The sequence below is a fragment of the Mobula hypostoma genome, chromosome 17 (genome assembly GCF_963921235.1).
Source record: "Mobula hypostoma chromosome 17, sMobHyp1.1, whole genome shotgun sequence".
Lineage (NCBI taxonomy): Eukaryota > Metazoa > Chordata > Chondrichthyes > Myliobatiformes > Myliobatidae > Mobula > Mobula hypostoma.
In genome coordinates, this window is record NC_086113.1 from 41,380,361 (window position 1) to 41,400,651 (window position 20,291).

The 20,291-nt window shown below is 40.4% G+C and overlaps 1 protein-coding gene and 1 long non-coding RNA gene across 4 annotated transcripts in view; one reads left to right on the plus strand and one right to left on the minus strand.

Annotated features, from left to right (window-relative positions):
- The window catches only part of capn7 (calpain 7), a 77,784-nt gene extending 67,588 nt beyond the window's left edge, over positions 1-10,196 (minus strand). For all 3 annotated transcript variants that reach the window (XM_063069788.1, XM_063069787.1, XM_063069786.1), the window contains exon 1: positions 10,029-10,196. In XM_063069788.1, coding sequence (XP_062925858.1) covers positions 10,029-10,130 — 102 coding nt within the window. In that variant the 5' untranslated portion in view covers positions 10,131-10,196. The remainder of the gene's footprint in view (positions 1-10,028) is intronic.
- A 75-nt stretch (positions 10,197-10,271) lies between these two features.
- The window catches only part of LOC134357969 (uncharacterized), a 33,618-nt gene continuing 23,598 nt past the window's right edge, over positions 10,272-20,291 (plus strand). The window contains exon 1 of the long non-coding RNA XR_010020765.1: positions 10,272-10,298. This is a non-coding gene — a long non-coding RNA (uncharacterized LOC134357969). The remainder of the gene's footprint in view (positions 10,299-20,291) is intronic.

The window sequence follows — 20,291 nt, forward strand, 5'->3', positions numbered from 1 at the left end:
TGAATCAGACGCGTTCAGTAATGTCGTCAACTCTACTCCTCTATTCATATAATTTAAGTTAAAAAAAGATTCGGAAAGGTCAAATTACATCATATGAAAATGTTGCATAAAAGGTTTCCAAGTTTCTTCGAATTTAACCAAAGGATCAAAAATATCACTTCTAATTTTTTCTAACTTTAAACTTAATATAGTTTGAGAAAGCCATTGGAATGTAGGAGGATTCATTTCCTTCCAGTTCAACAAAACAGATCTTCGGTCCATTAAAGTAACAAATGCCATCATCCGACAGGCTGAAGAAGACAAAGATCTATGTTCTACAATTGGCAATCCAAAAATTGCCGTAATAGGATGGGGTTTTAAATCAAAACATAGAACTGTTGAAATAATATCAAAAATATCTTTCCAATATTTTTCCAAAAGAGGACAGGACCAAAACATACGAGTTAAAGAGGCCACCTCAGAGTGACATCTATCACAAGTAGGGTTTATATGGGAATAAAAACGAGCTAATTTATCTTTGGACATATGGGCTCTATGTACTACTTTAAATTGTATTCATGTATGTTTAGCACATATAGAAGAAGTACTAACTAATTGAAAAATTTTATCTCATTTCTCTATAAGTAGACAAAGTTGAAGTTCCCCTTCCCATTGATTTTTAATTTTATCAGATATACCTGGCTGTAATTTCATAATTATATCATAGATAATTGCTATTAATCCCTTCTGAAAAGGATTTAAACCTAAAATTTTATCAATAATATCAGTAGGATTTGAAGTCGGAAAGGTAGGCAATGTAGTATTTAAAAAATTCCTTATTTTTAAGTATCCAAAAAAATGGAATCTAGGCAAATCAAATTTCTTAGATAACTGCTCAAAAGACATAAAACAGTTATCCAGAAATAAGTCACGAAAACATACCTTTCGTTTTCCATACAAAAAGGTTTGGTCCATTACCAAGGGTTGAAAAAAGAAATCAGATATAAAAGGACTTGATAACATAAATTCATTCAGGCCAAAAAATTTACGAAATTGAAACCATATTTGCAATGTATGTTTAACTATAGGGTTAAACATTTGTTTATTCAATTTAGATAGTGCAAAAGGAAGTGAAGTTCCTAAAATGGAAGCTAAAGAAAACCCCTGTACAGAGGTGGCCTTCAAGGTTTACCCAATATGGGCTTGGAGTTATATTCCAATCTTGCGTCCAAAATATTAAATATCGAATATTAATTGTCCAATAATAAAAACGTAGGTTAGGCAATGCCAAACCACCTTCTTTCTTGGATTTCTGTAAGTATTTATTTTACTTAATCTGTGATTTTTATTTTGCCATATATAAGAAGAAATTTTAGAACCAACAGTATCAAAAACGGATTTAGGAATAAAAATTGGTATCATTTGAAATAAATATAAGAATGTAGGTAAAATAATCATTTTAATAGCATTGATTCAGCCAATCAATGATAGAGACAATGGGGATCACTTAGTAATCAGTTGTTTAACCTGATTAATTAAAGGTAAAAGGTTGAAATTGAATAGATTCTTATGTCTCTTAGTAATTTTAACTCCTAGATAAGTAAAATAGTCAGTAGTCACTCTAAGTGGAGAATTTCTATAAGTGGAAACCTGCATATTTAATGGAAAAAGTTCACTCTTACCTAGGTTCAGTTTATAATCAGAAAAACTACTGAACTGAGCAAGCTAAATTAATACTGCTGGAATAGATTTTCCTGGGTTAGAAATATATAATAGTAGGTCATCTGCATATAGTGATAATTTATGAGTCTCATTTCCACGGGTAATGCCAAATATATTAGGGGAGTCACGAATAGCAATAGCTAGTGGTTCCAAAGCCAAAAAAATAGTAGTGGACTAAGAGGACAGCCCTGCCTAGTACCACGGAATAGATGAAAAAGAGGGGATCTTTGATTAGTAAATACCAAAACCAAAGGGGTGAGATATATCAGTTTAATCCAAGATAAAAATATCAAACTAAAATTAAATTTCTCAAGGGTGTTAAATAAATATGTCCATTCAATTCTGTCAAAAGCTTTCTCAGCATCCAATGAAATAACACATTCTGGAATTTTGGGTGAAGGCGTGTAAACAATATTTATTAATCTCCTAATATTAGAAGAAGAGCAATGATTTTTAATAAATTCAGTCTGATCAGCAGAAATAATTTGAGGTAATATATTCTCCAATCTCATTGCTAATATTTTAGAAAAAATCTGAGAATCCACATTCAGCAAAGATATAGGCCTATAAGATGCACATTCAGTAGGATCCTTATCTTTTTTAAGAATTAGGGAAATAGAAGGTCGATAAAAAGATTGTGGTAACATACCTATAGATACTGCATCCCTAAAAATACTACATAGCCAAGGAGTCAGTGTAGTAGAGAATAATTTAAAAAATTCTACTGTATATCCGTCTGAGCCAGGTGCTTTACCTGAGTTCATCGAAAAAATAGTGTTCTTTATTTCCTCTACTGTAATAGGTACATCAAGTTTTGAACATTCATTAGATGATAATTTTGGAATATTTGATTTCCTAAAAAAAATCATGCATTATAGTAGAGTCATCAGGAAATTCTGATTGATATAAGGAGGTATAAAATTCTTGAAAGGATTTATTAATCTCGTCCTGGTCAACTGTCAAAGTGCCATCTTGTTTACGAATCTTAAGGATCTGTCATTTAACCAAGGCCGATTTCAATTGATTAGCTAACAGTTTCCCAGTTTTGTCACCATATATATAGAATTGACTCATAGTTTTGATTAATTGACTTCCAATCGAAGAAGGTAATAAGAGATTATGTTCTATTTGAAGTTCAACTCTCTGTTTATAAAGTTCCTGATTAGGAGCTATAGAATATTTCTTGTCAACTTCTTTAATCTTGTCAACTTACAATCTTACAATCTTGTCATTGTAAAGAAAAAGTTAATCTGTTCCTCAATAAACCTAACAAAATCCGAGTCTTGAAGCAAAGTGGTATTAAATCACCATTGTCTAGAATTAGTAAATGTATCCCTTAAGTTAATAAATAATTTCAATGGTGCATGGTCAGAAACAGCAATAAAATCATATTCGCAACCAGTAACAAGAGAGATTAATCGAGAGTCGATAAAAAAAGTCAATTCTTGAATAGTGCTGATATACATGCGAAAAAAATGAGAACTCTTTCTCATTCGGATGCAAGAATCTCCAAATTTCTGAGATTCCAGAGTCGGTCATAAAAGAGTTAATAAGGGTAGCCCATTTGTTGGGAAGTACTTGATTGGACTTGGATCTATCCATCAAAGGATTTAAACAACAATTGAAATCTCCACCCATAATCAACATATAGTCATTTAAGTTCGGAAGAGATGTGAAGAGATTCTTAAAAAATCAGGACAGTCAACATTTGGGGCATAAACATTAAGCACAACAACTTTTTTGTTAAATAACAAACCAGTAATTAACAAAAATCTGCCATTTGGATCTGAAATCGTCTCATAATGCAGAAATGAAATTGACGGATCTATAAAAATAGAAACGCCTTTTACTTTAGCCTGTGAGTTCGAGTGGAACTGTTTTTCCTTCCAGAATCTAAAAAAACGCTGATCATCCTCTTTCCGGACATGAGTTTCTTGTAGAAAAATAATATGAGCATTCATCCTACGGAATACTTTAAAAATTTCCTTCCGTTTAATTGGGTGGTTTAAGCCATTTGTATTCCAAGAAACCAAACTAATAATCTTATCCATCGTAATGAGCTTGAGCATAAGGTATGTGAAGGGTTAACCAGAATACAGACTCATGACCCTGGAAGAGGAAAAAAGGTCCAAAGTGGAACCGAAAATTATGACATTTCAGACATTTTGATAGTTACAGGTCAGCCCATTTAAAAAGCAAAAATGAATTAAAAATAAGAACAAGAATACCACTCTCCTCCCACAAAAACCCAGAAAAAAGCCAGAAAGTGGCCAATGCTAAATCTAAAGCTAATCCTAACCCTATCTTTCCAGAAAGCAACCCAAAAGAAATATGTTTATCAAAAGAAATACCACCCATATTCAAAAGTTAAAAAAAAGCTATAACAGTAAGAAAAAGCTTACAACGATTATAAGCATCAAATAGTTCCTTCTTACTCATATTTCAAAGAACATCAAACGTTAGATCATATTACTATATTAATTTTCCATATATAAATGATCGGAAGTGACGTTAGAGACAGAAAGGATTCTGGGGAGAAGAAGAAAACAATCCACCATCTTAAAATATAATACTCCAGTAACATTTCAGAAAGAAAACAAGCATTAAAATTGTAACTAAATAACTTTCAAAAAGTATTAACAGCAAGATATACAAGATCACTAACAGAAAAGCATAATATCATTTAACAGTATTAAGCGAACCTACACTGAAAGATCAAAGGAAAAATCTTCGAACTATACAAATCAAAGACGAGAGAGAAAACAAAACGATACATTAATTAATCCCCCGCAGAGAGGCAGATTATCGAGAAAACTTTGGGCTTCTATCGGATTTTTAAACAGGCTACGTGAGTTGTCCAGCATAACCACTCTAGACGGGCTGGAAACAGTAACGTTATTTTATAGCCCCGACGAGAAAGTTCTGCCATCTGTGGTTTAAAAACCATCTGTTTTTTCAGTACATCCTGGCTGTAGTCTTCAACAATCCTGAACTTGAATTCTCGAAATTGGATCATACCTTTCTTTCGAGCAGCTTGAATAACTCGTTCCTTATCATGGACATAATGAAACCGAATGATGATTAGTCTTGGTCTGGTCACATTCTCCGGATTAAAACGAAAAGAACGATGCGCACGATCTAATAGTGGGGATTCCTCCAATATATCGGAGCCAAACACATCCATTAGCAATTTAGAGAAATATTTGGTGGGATCTCCCGTCTCAACATCTTCAGGAAAACCGATTATTTGCAAATTCTATCATCTGGAGCGATTTTCAAGATCGATAGTCTTAGTTTGATAATGTTCCAATTGCTGAGTTACCGAAGTTAAACTTTTATCAAGAACTTCAATTTTTCGATCTCTTTTATAGCCATCTTCATCTAGTTCCGAGATTCTGACTTCTTGTTGATCGATTTCATGTCTGAATGTTCTTGAATCTTCTTGCATCGACTTCAACACTCCTTCAATTGCGGTGAGTCTTCAATTAACTGTTTCATCTAGAAGTTTCTTCATTAGTTCCATAGTTATCGGAGCTTCCTTCGATGTTCCAGGATCACCAGGATCCTGCCGGAACCTTTCCCTTCTTTAACTTCTCGTGCTCTGGTATTCATTTTCAGTAAGTAATAGTCATAGTTCAATGATATAAATGTAATATATATCGTCTAGTGTAGGTATAGGTAAAGTAAATAAGAGTGGTTACATGTAAAAGAGTAAAGGGTATGGAGCGATGCCAAAATACAGCTTACTCCATGGGTCCCCTTCCGGGAAGTCCAGATGTTAATCACTATTAAATACGCATGTATTAAAGTACATAATAAAAATTTCTCCTCTCACCTTTTGTAACTTTTCTCTAATCATCTTTGACTTTAGGGTCTTGACAACTGCACCAACAAGAAGAGTATTTTTTGTCCAATATCTGCTTTACTTTGAACACCACCAATACATTTCTTTTCAAATGCTCTGTTCTGAAATTGAACAAGCCCAGGCCTTCTCTAGTCTTACCTACATGTCCCAGAACTCTGCAACCATTCTCTTAAATCTTTCTGCACACTCTTGCAAGCCTCCATATACTTCACAATAAACATTGATTATAGAGCAAAATGTTAGATGTAGTTAAACACGTGCTTCACAATCTTCTTGCTTTTTCACCTTATATGTCTATTTACAAAGCCCAGGATCCCAAGATTTCTCAATCTGTACTACCACAACCAATGATTTTTGCTGTTATAGCTTCACGATTTTGTTCCCAAACTCTCTGTAGATTTCCTACTACCTCTTACTGATCTTATCATTTTGAACCTTTTGGTGACACGTCCCAACTACCTCCTCCCTCCAATAAGCCATTTCAGTATCTGTCTTTACATGAGTCAAAGCCCAAGGATTAGTTTAAAATTTGTCAATCTAGCCTTCAAATCTCACTGTGTTCTCACTCCTCCCTATTTTTTATAGAATGATAAATAAATACACAATGTAAACAGGTTTTGGATCTCACTGAGTCTGTACCGCCTTCCAGAATTCATCTTTACAATGCCTTATTCTTCTCACATTCCCATCACTTCAAACGACACCCACCCCCCAAGATTCTTTCACTCACCTACACACTTGCAGCAATTAACAAAACCAGTTAATCTGCACATTTCTGGGATAGAGTCATAAAGTCGTCGAACGCTAGAGCACAGAAGCAGACCCACTGGCCCACCTAGTCAGAGCCAAACTGTTGTTCTGCCTAGTCCCATCAACCTATACCTGGACCAGAGCCCTCCATGCCACTCATAGCCGTATGTTTATTCATGCAAACCTCTCTCGGAATGCTTTACTCCTCAACCATCAGGCTCTTGCACCAGAGAGGTAATTACACTCACCCCAACACTGAACTAATTCCACAACCTATGGACTCACTTTTAGGGACTCTACAGCTCATTACTTATTTACTTATTATTATTATTTGTCTGTTATCTTTTGTACAATGTTGTTTGTCCACATTCCTTGTATGCTCTTTCATTGATTCTGTTGTGTTTCTTTGTATTTTACTGCAAATGCCTGCAAAAAAATTGAATCCCAGGGTGGTATGTGGTGACATACATGTACTTTAATAATAAATTTACTTTGAACTTTGGAGAATATTCAATATTCTAAAACACATTACTGCACTGATCCGGTTCATTTCCTGCACAATTACTGAGATGATCCACACACAAGATATAAAGAAATAATACAAAGGAACCCTCACCAGTTTCCCAACTTTATGATAATAACTTTTACTTAGTAATCCAAAAAGATATGAGTGAAATTTGGCCCCAGCATACTGCATCATCGCCCACTGGCTTCATTCAAGTCTAGGCAAAACAGGTATAGATAACAATACTACAAATTTGATTTAATTATTTTATGATATTGCACTCCGATAGTCCCACCACAATCAAAAGGTTTGGGCAGTTTTTCTTCTCACAGAAAAAAAACATGTTGCACTTTACATGATCTCAGGATATCGCAAAGAATTTCATGACCAATAAAATAATTTAGAACTAAAAGCAGAAAGTTTTGGAAACAATTAGCAAATTTTTGCAACATTCAGTGGAAAGAGAAATGAGTCAATAGTTGATGACTCTTTTTCAGAACTGGAAAAGTGAGAAAGCAAGCAAACTTCAGGGCAAACAAACAATTATTAAAATTCAGTGAACGTTTCCATTAGTAACATAAAAGAATTAGCTCTACAAGCTGAGCATTGCGTTGTCCTTGTTCCCAGTATCCCAATATCTTCATGATATCTGCATCCTTCAGTTCTGACCTGCAAAGCACCACCATTTTAAAACATTTACTTTTGCAGTAGCCGTACTTTCATCTACTTTACCATCTGGAATACCTTAATTAAGCCTCTCCCATTCTTTATCCTTCCTTTAAATTCTGTCATTATTAAAGCTTTTTTGTTGTCCCTCATGATTTTCTATGCAGGGCCTTGTGAAATAGCATTTAATAACACTTCTGTGAAGCACTGTAGGACAATTTACATGAATGCACAATATGAATTTAGAGCACTCAAATATAGTACTCTGGGCTTGAGCTTCCAAAAAGTAAAAGGACATCTATCAGCACCTGTGTGTGGATTTTTCAATAGATTAATTAAAGAAACTGCACAGGCAAATATATGCAGTGTGCTACAGTGGTATGTAAAAGTTTGGGCACCCCAATCAAAATTTCTGTTACTGTGAATAGCTAAGTGAGTAAAAGATGAACTGATTTCCAAAAGGCATAAAGTTAAAGATGATACATTTCTTTAATATTTTAAGCAAGAAAACGTTTTTATTTCCATCTTTTACAGTTTCAAAATAACAAAAAAGGGAAAGGGCCCGAAGCAAAAGTTTGGGCACCCTGCATGGTCAGTATTTAGTAACACCCCCTTTGGCAAGTATCACAGCTTGTGAACACTTTTCGTAGCCAGCTAAGAGTCTTTCAGTTCTTGTTTGGGGGATTTTCACCCATTCTTCCTTGCAAAAGGCTTCTAGTTCTGTGACATTCTTGGGCCACCTTGCATGCACTGCTCTTTTGAGGTCTAGCCACAGATTTTCGATGATGTTTAGGTTGGGGGACTGTGAGGGCCATGGCAAAACCTTCAGCTTGCGCCTCTTGAGGTAGTCCATTATGGATTTTGAGGTGTGTTTAGGATCATTATCCTGTTGTGGAAGCCATCCTCTTTTCATCTTCAGCTTTTTTTACAAATGGTGTGATGTTTGCTTCCAGAATTTACTGGTATTTAATTGAATTCATTCTTCCCTCTCCCAGCAAATGTTCCCCGTGCCACTGGCTGCAACACAAGCCCAAAGCATGATCGATCCACCCCCGTGCTTAACTGTTGGAGAGGTGTTCTTTTCATGAAATTCTGCACCCTTTTTTCTCCAAACATACCTTTGCTCATTGCAGCCAAGAAGTTCTATTCAAAAGATTCAAAGGAACATCTAAACAAGCCTGATGCATTTTGGAAACAAGTCCCGTGGACTGAAGAAGTTAAAATAGAACTTTTGGGCCGCAATGAGCAAAGGTATATTTGGAGAAAAAAAGTGTAGAATTTCATGAAACGAACCCCCCCCCCCCCGCAACTATTAAGCACAGGGGTGGATCAATTATGCTTTGGGCTTGTGTTGTAGCCAGTGACACAGGGAACATTTACTGGTAAAGGGAAGAATGAATTCAATTAAATACCAGCAAATTCTGTAAGCAAACATCACACCACCTGTAAAAAAGCCAAAGGTGAAAAGGGGATGGCTTCTACCACAGGATAATGATCCTAAACTCACCTCAAAATCTACAATGGACTACCTCAAGAGGCGCAAGCTGAAGGTTTTGCCATGGCCCTCACTGTCCCCCGACCTGAACAGCATTGAAAATCTGTGGATAGATCTCAAAAGAGCAGTGCATGCAAGACTGCCCAAGAATCTCACAAAACTAGAAGCCTTTTGCAAGGAAGAAATGGGCGAAGATCCCCCAAACAAGAATTGAAAGACTCTTAGCTGGCTACAGAAAGTGTTCACAAGCTGTGATACTTGCCACATGGGGTGTTACTAAGTACTGACCATGCAGGGTGCCCAAACTTTTGCTTCAGGCCCTTTTCCTTTTTTGTTATTTTGAAACTGTAAAAGGTGGAAATAAAAAAGTAATCTTGCTTAAAATATTAAAGAAATATGTCATGTTTAACTTTCTGCCTTTTGGAAATCAGTTCATCTTTTACTCACTTAGCTATTCACAGTAACAGAAATTTTGACCAGGGGCGGCCAAACTTTTGCATGCCACTGTATGTGATACTTCAATAAGACCCTTGGTCATTTTCTGATTCTGAAGAAATATCTAAATCAGGCAGCTTTTTGACAACTGTTGACATATCTGAATTGCAGATTGAACGCGGTCTATCGCTCCTGTTTTTTTAAAAAATACACTATCACCGTGAGAACCGCAACGACCAGTAACTAACCCCAAAGCAAAAAGAGTTCGGAAACCTTAAAATGTGAACAAAAACAGAAAACGCTGAGATTGCCCAGATGTTCAAGGCAACATTTGCGGAAAGGGAAACAAATAAACCTATCTTGTCGATGCACTTGCATTAGGATGATGCTGAACTAACATCACACATCATCAGGCAGCTGCACTGATGTTTACCACTCCGGCGAAAGAGAGCCGGTGCATGGCAGCAGGCTGTAGCGCACCGGGAGGGGCAGGGAGAGATACCCCTGAGCTGGGAGAGAGACAGTGCACGACATTACCGGGTCTCGACCTCCACACCCTGGGACCCCCAATTCTGCACCAGAGGCCAGAATGATGCGCGCCTCGGCCTCACCTTGTAGTAGAAGACGGCCTCGGTGAACCGGCCGTTTTGGTCGTTTCTCACAGCCATCTGTGCGAATTTGACAGCATCCTGCTCCAGGGTACTAGGGTCCATCCTGGCCCGGGAGGCGAGGCCCAGGGAAACGACACCCTTCCCACCGACAGCCGGACCACAGGTACTTCCGCATCCGGTCCCGCGCAGCTCACGTTCTCGTCTACTTCCGCTTCCAGCGAGACCGGGTCCGGGGTCCAGGCTCCAGGCTCCAGCGGGCAGCCTGTCTCGGTGGGTGGTTGTAAATACTGAACCGGTGTGACACGTTCACATTTCTGAGCCTTGCATTGTCTCTGCTGATGCGGAGAACTACGGTCTCATGTCCCACGGCAGAGGCTTGAGCACCAGATTTAGCCGTGAAGTAACCGGGGGAGCAGCGCACTCCCCATGCCAGCTTTTGCTTTAGGCTGAGGCCCGAATGCCTTAAGTAATCTTGAGAGATCTCATGACACCCTCAAAGAAGAGCATTTACCTAGGGATCAATGCTGAAGCAGAATATCTAGTCATTATAATATTTTGGAAATTGTAGTTTGTTGTGCGCAAATTGTCAACAATGTTTCCAATACTGCAATAAGGAGCTACTTCATTGCACGATATAGGATATTTCAAATGGTATGTGAATGCCTCCCAATGTATATTCAAGTATTTATTTCCATGCTGCCTGAGCAGTATAAAAAGCACAAACTCCAAAGTAGTCAGTGAGTTATACAACACAGAAAAGATCTTGCAGTTTAACTTGTACATGCCAGGCAAGATTCAAAGTACATTTATTATTGAAGTACGTGTAAATTATACAACCTTGAGATTTGTTTGCTTACAGGTAGCCACAAAGCAATAAACCCGGAAGAACCCAATTAAAAAAAGTAAAAGACCAACACCTGATGTGCAAGAGAAAGGGGGAAAAACACAACTCTTGCAAACAATTGAAGTGAACAGCAACATTTCAACCAAACTGAGTCCTCGGATCTGAACCCTGGAGTAGGCCCAAAGCTTTGCTTATCACTTCATCATATTAGCGGGCATGGAGCGCAGCAGCCGAGACAGTCTTCATTGCTTCAGTGGCATGGAGAGAGGAGTGGCCATTGAGAGTGAGCGAAATCATCTCTCGCCCCTGATCTGGGCTGACGTTTAAATTCGGACCCAGCTACTGCGAAGGGCTCGAGGCCTAGACCATGCCGCTCAGTGACTTGCTCTGGGTTCAGATTTTGCCGACCAGCCTGAAACCGCTCTCAAGTTCTTCAGAGGTGTTTGAGCTTGTCCCATTTGCTAATGTATGGTGCTCTAAAGTCTTTTCTATCCATCTAGTTCTTGAAATATCTTTTAAACCTGGTAATTGTACATGCTTCTAAGGCCATGTCTGCTAGCCTGTTCCATATATCCACCATTCTCTATGTGGAAAAAAATCTTCCCTCAGGTCCTTCTTAAATATTTCTCCTCTCAAATGCAAGTCTTTTAGTTTGAGGTTCCCTGATCCTGGGGAATAAACTGTGATCATGACCATCCACCTTATAAGACCATAACATATAGGAGCGGAATTAGGCCATTTGGCCCTTCGAGCCTGCTCCACCATTTCATCATGGCTGATCCATTTTTCCTCTTAGACCCAACCTCCTGCCTTCCCACCCTTATCCTTTCATGCCCTGACCAATCAAGACTCAATTAACCTCTGCCTTAAATATACACGAAGATTTGGCTTCCACACCTGCCTGTAGCAACAAATTCCACAGATTCACCACTCTCTGCTGAAAGAAATTCCTCTTCATCTCTGTTCTAAAAGGACACACTTCTATTTTGAGGCTGTGTCCTCTGATTTTAGACTCTCCCATCACAGGAAACATCCTCTCCACATCCACTCTCGAGGCCTATCACCATTTGACCAAAGAAGTATCCACCTTATGTTTCTATAAAGACATCTCTCCAGGAGAAAAAGCTTATGATTCAAGCCCTCCAGTCCCTGTAATATCATCATAATTCTTTTCTACACCCTCTCCAGCTTAATGATATCCTCCCTATACCCAGGTAACCAAGACTCTGCACATATTCCAAGTCACCAATATCTTGTATGGATGTAACATTATGTCCCAACTCTTGTACTCCGTTTCTTGACTCAAGGAAAAACTTCACAAATTCCTTCTTCACTACCCTGTCCACCTGTATCGCTGCACAATACTGTTACTTGTGTACTTTCTAGAATAGCAGTTTTGGAACTACTGGTAACAGAGCAGCGCACAGTGAGGAGTTTCCTCGCAGGTCGGTGGCGCTCACTTAAAAGGAGAGCTTCGCGGGCATTTGGAGTCATTCTGGCGGCTCGATCAGTGGTGAGAGCCGCAGAGAGAGGAGTAAATAAAATATTGGAAGGGACAAGCAGAGTGTCCATTGGAGTGGGCCAGGGGTGAGAGTGGGAGTGTCAGGCTTTGGCTCAGAAGAGGCGCTGGCTCTGGCTGAGTTGTCCAGTTAACTTTCTGTTAAGTATCCCTTTTTTCTTACTATGTCAGGGGAACTTAGTGTAGTTTAAATGGCCATTGTATGTTCTTCATGCCGGATGTTGGGGTCCTGGGAGACCCAGAGACTCGCAGGGAACTACATCTGTGTGAAGCTCTTTGAAGATCATGTTAGAGATCTGGAGCAGGAGCTGTCTGACCTTCAGCTTGAACGAGAGAGTGAGGAGATCACTGATCCGAATTACAGAGAAGCAGTCACCCCTAGTAGTCAGTGGCAGGAGGCATGTAGCTGGGCGACTGTCAGGAGAAGGAATGGGACAGTGAGTAGGCAGTTAGAGCAGAGCACCCCTGTGGCCATTCCACTCAATAATATGTATACCATTTTGGATACTGTTGTGGGGGATACCTCCCAGGGGAATGCCATTGAGTAAGGGTCCATGGTGCAGAAGGGAAAGAGGGAGAAGAGGGGAGTAGTAGTGATAGGGGACTAAATAGTCAAAGTAACAGACAGAAGATTCAGTGGACGTGAACAGGGCACCTGGATGGTACATTGCCTCCCAGGTGCCAGGGTCAGGGATGTCTCGGATCACGTTCACAATATTTTGGAGGCGTGGGGGAGGAAGAGCAGCCAGAAATCAGAAATCTTGGTACATATTGGTACCAATAACTTAGGAAAAGCAAAGGGGTACTGAAGCGAGAACTTAGAGAGCTAGGCAGAAAGCTGAGAAGCAGCTCGTCTAGGGGAGTAATTTCTGGATTGCTGCCTGTGCCATGCACCAGTGAAGATAGAAACAGGATGCTGTTGGCAGATAAATCCGTGGCTGAGAAGCTGTGCAGGGGGCAGGGCTTCAGGTTCTTGGATCATTAGGATCTGTTCTGGGGCAGGTATAACCTGTGAAAAAGGGACGGGTTGCACCCGAACCCGTGGGGGACTGATATTCTCACGGGCAGGTTTGTTAAAGCTGTTGGGGATAGAACTGGAGTGAAGGACTCAGGGTAGGACAGATGGTGAAAAAGCAAAGGTTGCATGCAGTCAAACTGTCAGGAAGTGCTGGGAGCTGATGAGACAAATTTGCAGCCAGCAGGGCTTTAGGGATGTAGAATCAAAGATGGTAACAAATACAGTACTCAAAGTGTTATATCTCAATGCAGGGAGTATAAGAAAAAGAGGTGGCTGATCTTGTTGCACTTTTACAGATCGGCAGGTATGATGCTGTGGCTATCACTGAAAAGTGGCTGAAGGATGGTTGTAGTTGGGACCTGAATATTCAGGGATACACGTTGTATTGGAGTGATAGGAAGGTAGGCAGATGGCGTGGTGTGGCTCTGCTGGTAAAGAATGGCATCATATCATTAGAAAGATGTGACATAGGATCAGAAGATGTTGAATCCTTGTGGGTTGAGTTAAGAAACTGCAAGGGTAAAAGGACCCTGAAGTCAGTTACGTACAGGCCTCCAAACGGCTGGGATGTGGATCACTGATTACAATCAGAAATACAAACATTTGTAGAAAAGACGTGTCAAAAGGACAACGTTGTGATAGTCATGGAAGGTTTTAACGTACAGGTAGATTGGGAAAATCAGGTTGGTTTTGCACCTCAAGAGAGTGAATTTGTTGAATTCCTATAAGATGTAGAATAGTTTGTCGTTAAGCCTACTAGGGGGTCAGCTACATTGGATTGGGTGTTACATAATGGACCAGAGGTGATTAGAGAGCTTAAGGTCAAGGAACCCTTAGGAGACAGTGATCACAACATGATTGAGTTCAACTTAAAATTTGCTAGGGAGAATGTAAAGTCTGAAGTAGCAGTATTTTAGTGGAGTAAAAGAAATTACAGTGGAATGAGAGAGGAGTTGAAAGGAGATGCTGGCAAGGTTGACAGTAAAGCAGAAATGGCTTGACTTTCTGGGAAAAATGAGGAAGGTGCAGAATAGATGTATTCCAAAAAAAACCTCAAATGGCAAAAAACTGGCTGATGAGGGAAATCAAAGTTAATGTAAAAGCAAAAGAGATACATACAACAAAGCAAAAATTAGCTGGAAGATAGATCATTGGGAATATTTTAAGAACCTGCAGAAAGCAACTAAAACAATAATTAGGAGGGAAACGATGAAATGAAAGTAAGCTAGCAAACAATATTAATGTAGATAGAAATAGCTTTTTCAGGTACGTAAAAAAAGAGAGATGAGAGTGGATATAGGACCTCTAGAAAATGAGGAAGGAGAAATAATAATGGGGGACAAGGAGATGGCAGTTGAACTAAATGCGCATTTTGTATCAGTCTTCACTGTGAAGGACGCTAGCAGTGTGGAAGGTGTTGAAGGTTGTGAGGGAACAGCAGTGAGTGCAGTTACTGTTACAAGAGTAAAGGTGCTCAAAAAGCTGAAAGAACTAAAGGCGCATAAGTCACCCGGACCAAGTGAACTGCACCCTGTGGTTGTGAAAGAGGTAGTGGTAGAGACTGTGGAGTCATTAGTAATTATCTTTCAAGAAATACTCAACTCTGGCATGGTTCTGGAGGACTGGAAAATTGCAAATGTCACTCCACTCATTAAGAAAGGAGGGAGGCAGCAGAAAGGAAATTGTAGACCAGTTAGCCTGACCTCAGTGGGAGACGTTGGAGTCAAATGTTAAGGATGAGCTTATGGAGTACTTGGTGACACAAGACAAGATAGGACAAAGTCAACATGGCTTCCTTAAGGGAAAATCTTGCCTGACAAATCTGTTGGAATTTTTGAAGAGATTACAAGTAGAATAGATAAAGGATGTTGTAATTTCGACTTTCAGAAGGCCTTTGACAAGGTGCCACACATGAGGTTGCTTACCAAGTTAAAAGCCCATGGTATTACAAGAAAATTACTAGCATGGTTTAGAGCATTGGCTGATTGGTAGGAGGCAGCAATGGGAATAAAAGGATCATTTTCTGGTTGGCTGTGAGTGATGAGTGACATTTCTCAGGGGTTGGTGTTGGGACCGCTTTTCTTTATGCTGTATATCAGTGATTTAGATGGTGGAATAGATGGCTTTGTTGCAAAGTTTGCAGATGATACAAAGAACGGTGGATGAGGCTTTTCATTCTAGGATGAGGGAGATGTCTTCCTTTTTTAAAGAAAGGGGCTTCCCTTCCTCCACTATCAACTCTGCTCTTAAAGGCATCTCCCCCATTTCACGTACATCTGCTCTCACTCCATCCTCCCGCCACCCCACTAGGAATAAGGTTCCCCTGGTCCTCACCTACCACCCCACCAGCCTCCAGGTCCAACATATTATTCTCCGTAACTTCCGCCACCTCCAACGGGATCCCACCACTAAGCACATCTTTCCCTCCCCCCCCTCTGCATTCCGCAGGGATCGCTCCCTACGCAACTCCCTTGTCCATTCGTCCCCTCCATCCCTCCCCACTGATCTCCCTCCTAGCACTTATCCGTGTAAGCGGAACAAGTGCTACACATGCCCTTACACTTCCTCCCTTACCACCATTCAGGGCCCCAAACAGTCCTTCCAGGTGAGGCAACACTTCACCTGTGAGTCGGCTGGGGTGATATACTGCGTCCGGTGCTCCCGATGTGGCCTTTTGTATATTGGTGAGACCCGACGCAGACTGGGAGACTGCTTTGCTGAACATCTAACGCTCTGTCCGCCAGAGAAAGCAGGATCTTCCAGTGGCCACACATTTTAATTCCACATCCCATTCCCATTCTGACATGTCTATCCACGGCCTCCTCTACTGTAAAGATGAAGCCACACTCAGGTTGGAGGAACAACACCTTATATTCCGTCTGGGTAGCCTCCAACCCGATGGCATGAACATCGACTTCTCTAACTTCCGCTAATGCCCCACCTCCCCCTCGTACCCCATCTGTTACTTATTTTTATACACACATTCTTTCTCTCACTCTCCTTTTTCTCCCTCTGTCCCTCTGAATATACCCCTTGCCCATCCTCTGGGTTCCCCCCCCCACCTCCTTGTCTTTCTTCCCGGACCTCCTGTCCCATGATCCTCTCGTATCCCTTGCCTATCACCTGTCCAGCTCTTGGCTCCATCCCTCCCCCTCCTGTCTTCTCCTATCATTTTGGATCTCCCCCTCCCCTTCCAACTTTCAAATCCCTTACTCACTCTTCCTTCAGTTAGTCCTGACGAAGGGTCTCAGCCTGAAACGTCGACTGCACCTCTTCCTAGAGATGCTGCCTGGCCTGCTGCGTTCACCAGCAACTTTTATGTGTGTTGCTTGAATTTCCAGCATCTGCAGAATTCCTGTTGTTTGTGGAGGTACAGGTAGTGTTGAGGAAACAAGAAGGCTGCAGAAGGACTTAGACAGATAAGGAGAATGGGCAAAAAAGTGGCAAATGAAATACTGTGTGGGAAAATGCATGGTCATGCACTTTGGTAGAAAAAATAAATGTACAGACTATTTTCTAAATGGGGAGAAAAACTAAAAATCTGGGATACAGAGGGATTTGGGAGTCCTTGTGCAGAACACCCTGAAGGTTAACCTGCAGGAAGAGTCAGTGGTAAGCAAAGCAAATGCAATATTAGTATTCATTTCAAGAGGTCTAGAATATAAGAGAAGGGATGTGATACTGAGGTTTTATAAAGCACTGGCAAGGCCTCACCTTGAGTATTGTGAACTCTGTTGTGCTCCTTATCTAAGCAGAAATGTGCTGATATTGGAGTTGGTTCAGAGGAAGTTCACAGGGTTGATTCTGAGAATGAAAGGGTTATCATATGAGGTACATTTGATGGCTCTGGGCCTGTACTTGCTGTAATTTAGAAGGATGATTGAGGATCTCACTGATGTCTAGAAATGCCGAGATAGCGTAGATATGGAAAGGATGTTTCCCATGGTGGGGCAGTCTAGGACAAGAGGGCACAAGCTCAAGATGGAGAGGAGTCCATTTAAAACAGAGATGCGGAGAAATTCCTTTAGCCGGATGGTGGTGAATTGATATAATGAAGTTGATGTAATGTAGGATAGGCTGGTTGGAGATGCCTTGGCCTGTGGGATGAAACAGTGTTTGCTTTACCTTTCTGAGAAAGAAAGGACTGACAAAATTACCAGTTGTGCAGAAACTGAAAGATTTAAGCCTTAAAAATAAGCAGTTGTACAAAAAAATGCAAGGTTGACTGTCAGAGACATGACATACCTGTAATAGCTACCTGTGGCCCACCAGTCAATCACTGAATTGGACAGACATTGGCCTATCAGGGATAGATAATATGGGCTGCAATCCAAAATGATGAGTAAGATAGAAATCTCGAAAGTAGCTCAGGAATTAAGTAGTTTGATCAATTATTTGGAGACTGAAATTTGAAGGTGTCTCCTCATCCAATGCACTCGTTTCATTGATCCAAGTAACCAGGTAATCCAACCCATATGAACATGTGAGCATAATGTTTGTAGTGTGAGAACATTTATAGAATTAAATAAACTTGCTTGGTGTAGACACACTTGCTTGGTTCTGAGATGTTGATACCCAGAGGAATCCTCCAGACTGGGTGTAAGCTGGAGACAACCCGTCCTGGGTTTGGAAGCTCGTCTGTGTGTGCGGGTGGGAGTGGGAAAGGGGTTTACTTTTTTTTATCGTTACTTGTTGCATGTTGGTTGTGCGTTGTTCCGCTGCACATTATGGGCATGCTACATTGGCGCCTGAATGTGCAGACTGCACCCAGCACTTCCTCAGAATGTGATGGTTGTCAATGTAAACCACTGATTTCACTGTATGTTTTGATGTATATGTGATAAATAAATAAATAAATTTGAATGTACAAATAGCTTCAAACATAATTCTCACTGTGTGCTGTTTTCTTTTTGAGTTGTGCATCATTTGAGCTGCAACCTTTTAATTGCTCCCCTCTCTGCTGTTTCCCTCTTTCACACCCACCTCTCAAAAATATAATTGCGACTGTTACTGGTCAGTGCATGTCTGTAATATTTGATTTTTTTTAGTACCTTTAAACTTAAAAGTTTAATCCATGGACTAACACCTGCAATTTTTAGTCATATTTAAAAAATGTTAAGAGTCACAGAGAAGTACAGCTCAGATACAGGCCCTTTAGCCTATCTAGTCCATGCCAAAACCATTTAAACTGCCTACACCAGACCCATAGCTCTTCAGATCCTTACTATCCATGTACCTATCCAAACTTCTCCTAAATATTGAAATCAAGATTGCATGCACCACATGTGCTGGCAGCTCATTCCACATTCTCACGACCCTCTGAGTGAAGAAGTTTCCCCTCACGTTCCCCCTAAACTTATCACCTTTCACCCTTAACACATGACCTCTGGTTGTAGTCTCACCCAACCTCAGTGGAAAAAGCCTGCTTCTATTTACCCTATCTATGTATACCTCTCATAATTTTGTATACCTCTATCAAATCTTCTCTCGACCTTCTACATTCTAAAGAATACAGTCCTAACCTATTCAATCTTTCCTTATAACACAGGTCCTCCAGACCCAGCAATATCCTTGTAAATTTTCTCTGTATTCTTTCAATTTTACTTACATCTTTTCTGTAGGAAGGGGACCAAAACTTCCACAAAAGTCTAAATTAGGCCTCAACCAATGGCTTATGCAACTTCAACATTACATCCCACCTCCTGTACTCAATACTTTGATTTATAAAGGCCAGTGTCGCAAAAGCTTTCCTTACAAACCTATCTATCTTTGACACCACTTTCAAAGAATTATGGACCTGTATTCCCAGATCCCTTTGCTCTACTGCACTCCTCAGTGCCCTACTGTTCACTATGTACAACCTACCCTGGTTGGTCCTACCAAAGTGCAAAATTTTGCACTTGTCTGCATTAAATTCCATCTGTCATTTTTCCAGGTGATGCAGAACCCTCTGCAAGCCATGATAGCCTTCGTCGCTATCCACAACACCCCCAATCTTGGTGTCATCTGCAAATTTGCTGCTCCAGTTAACCACTTTATCATCCATATCACTGATACAGATGACAAACAACAAAGGATCGATCCCTATGGTACTCCACTAGTCACAGGCCTCCAGTCAGAAAAGCAACCCTCTACTACCATTCTCTAGCTTCTCCCACAAAGCTAATGTCTAATCCAATTTACCACCTCATCCTGAATGCTGAGCCCTGAACCTTCTTGACCAGCCTCCATGCGAGACCTTATTGAATGCCTTACTGAAGTCCATGTAGGCAACATTCAGTGCCATGCCTTCAACCACTTTGCTGGTAACTTACTCGAAAAATGCTATAAGATTGGTTAGACATGACCTACCACACATGAAACCATGTTGACTATCCTTAATCAGTCCATAGCTATCCAAATACTTGTATATCTTGTCCCTTAGGATACTTTCCAATAACTTTTCCACTACTAATGTTGGACTCACCGGCCTGTAATTTCTGGGTTTATGCTTGGAGCCTTTTTTAAACAGTGGAACAACATTGGCTATCCTCCAATCTCCCTGTATCTCTCCAGTCGCTAAGGCTAATTTAAATATCTCTGCTAGGGCCCCAGCAATTTCTGCATTTGCCTCCCACAGGGTTTGAGGGAACACCTTGTCAGGCCCTGGGAATTATCCACTCTAATTTGCCTCGAGACAGCAAACACCTCCTCCTCTGTAATCTGTAAGGGTTCATGAAGTCAATGCCACTTTGCCTAACTTCTATAGACTCTGTATCCGTCTTCTCAATAAACACAGATACAAAAAATTCATTTAAGATCTCCCCCATCTCTATTGACTCCACATATGGATTACCATTCTGATCTTCCAGAGGACCAATTCTGTCCCTTACAATCCTTTGC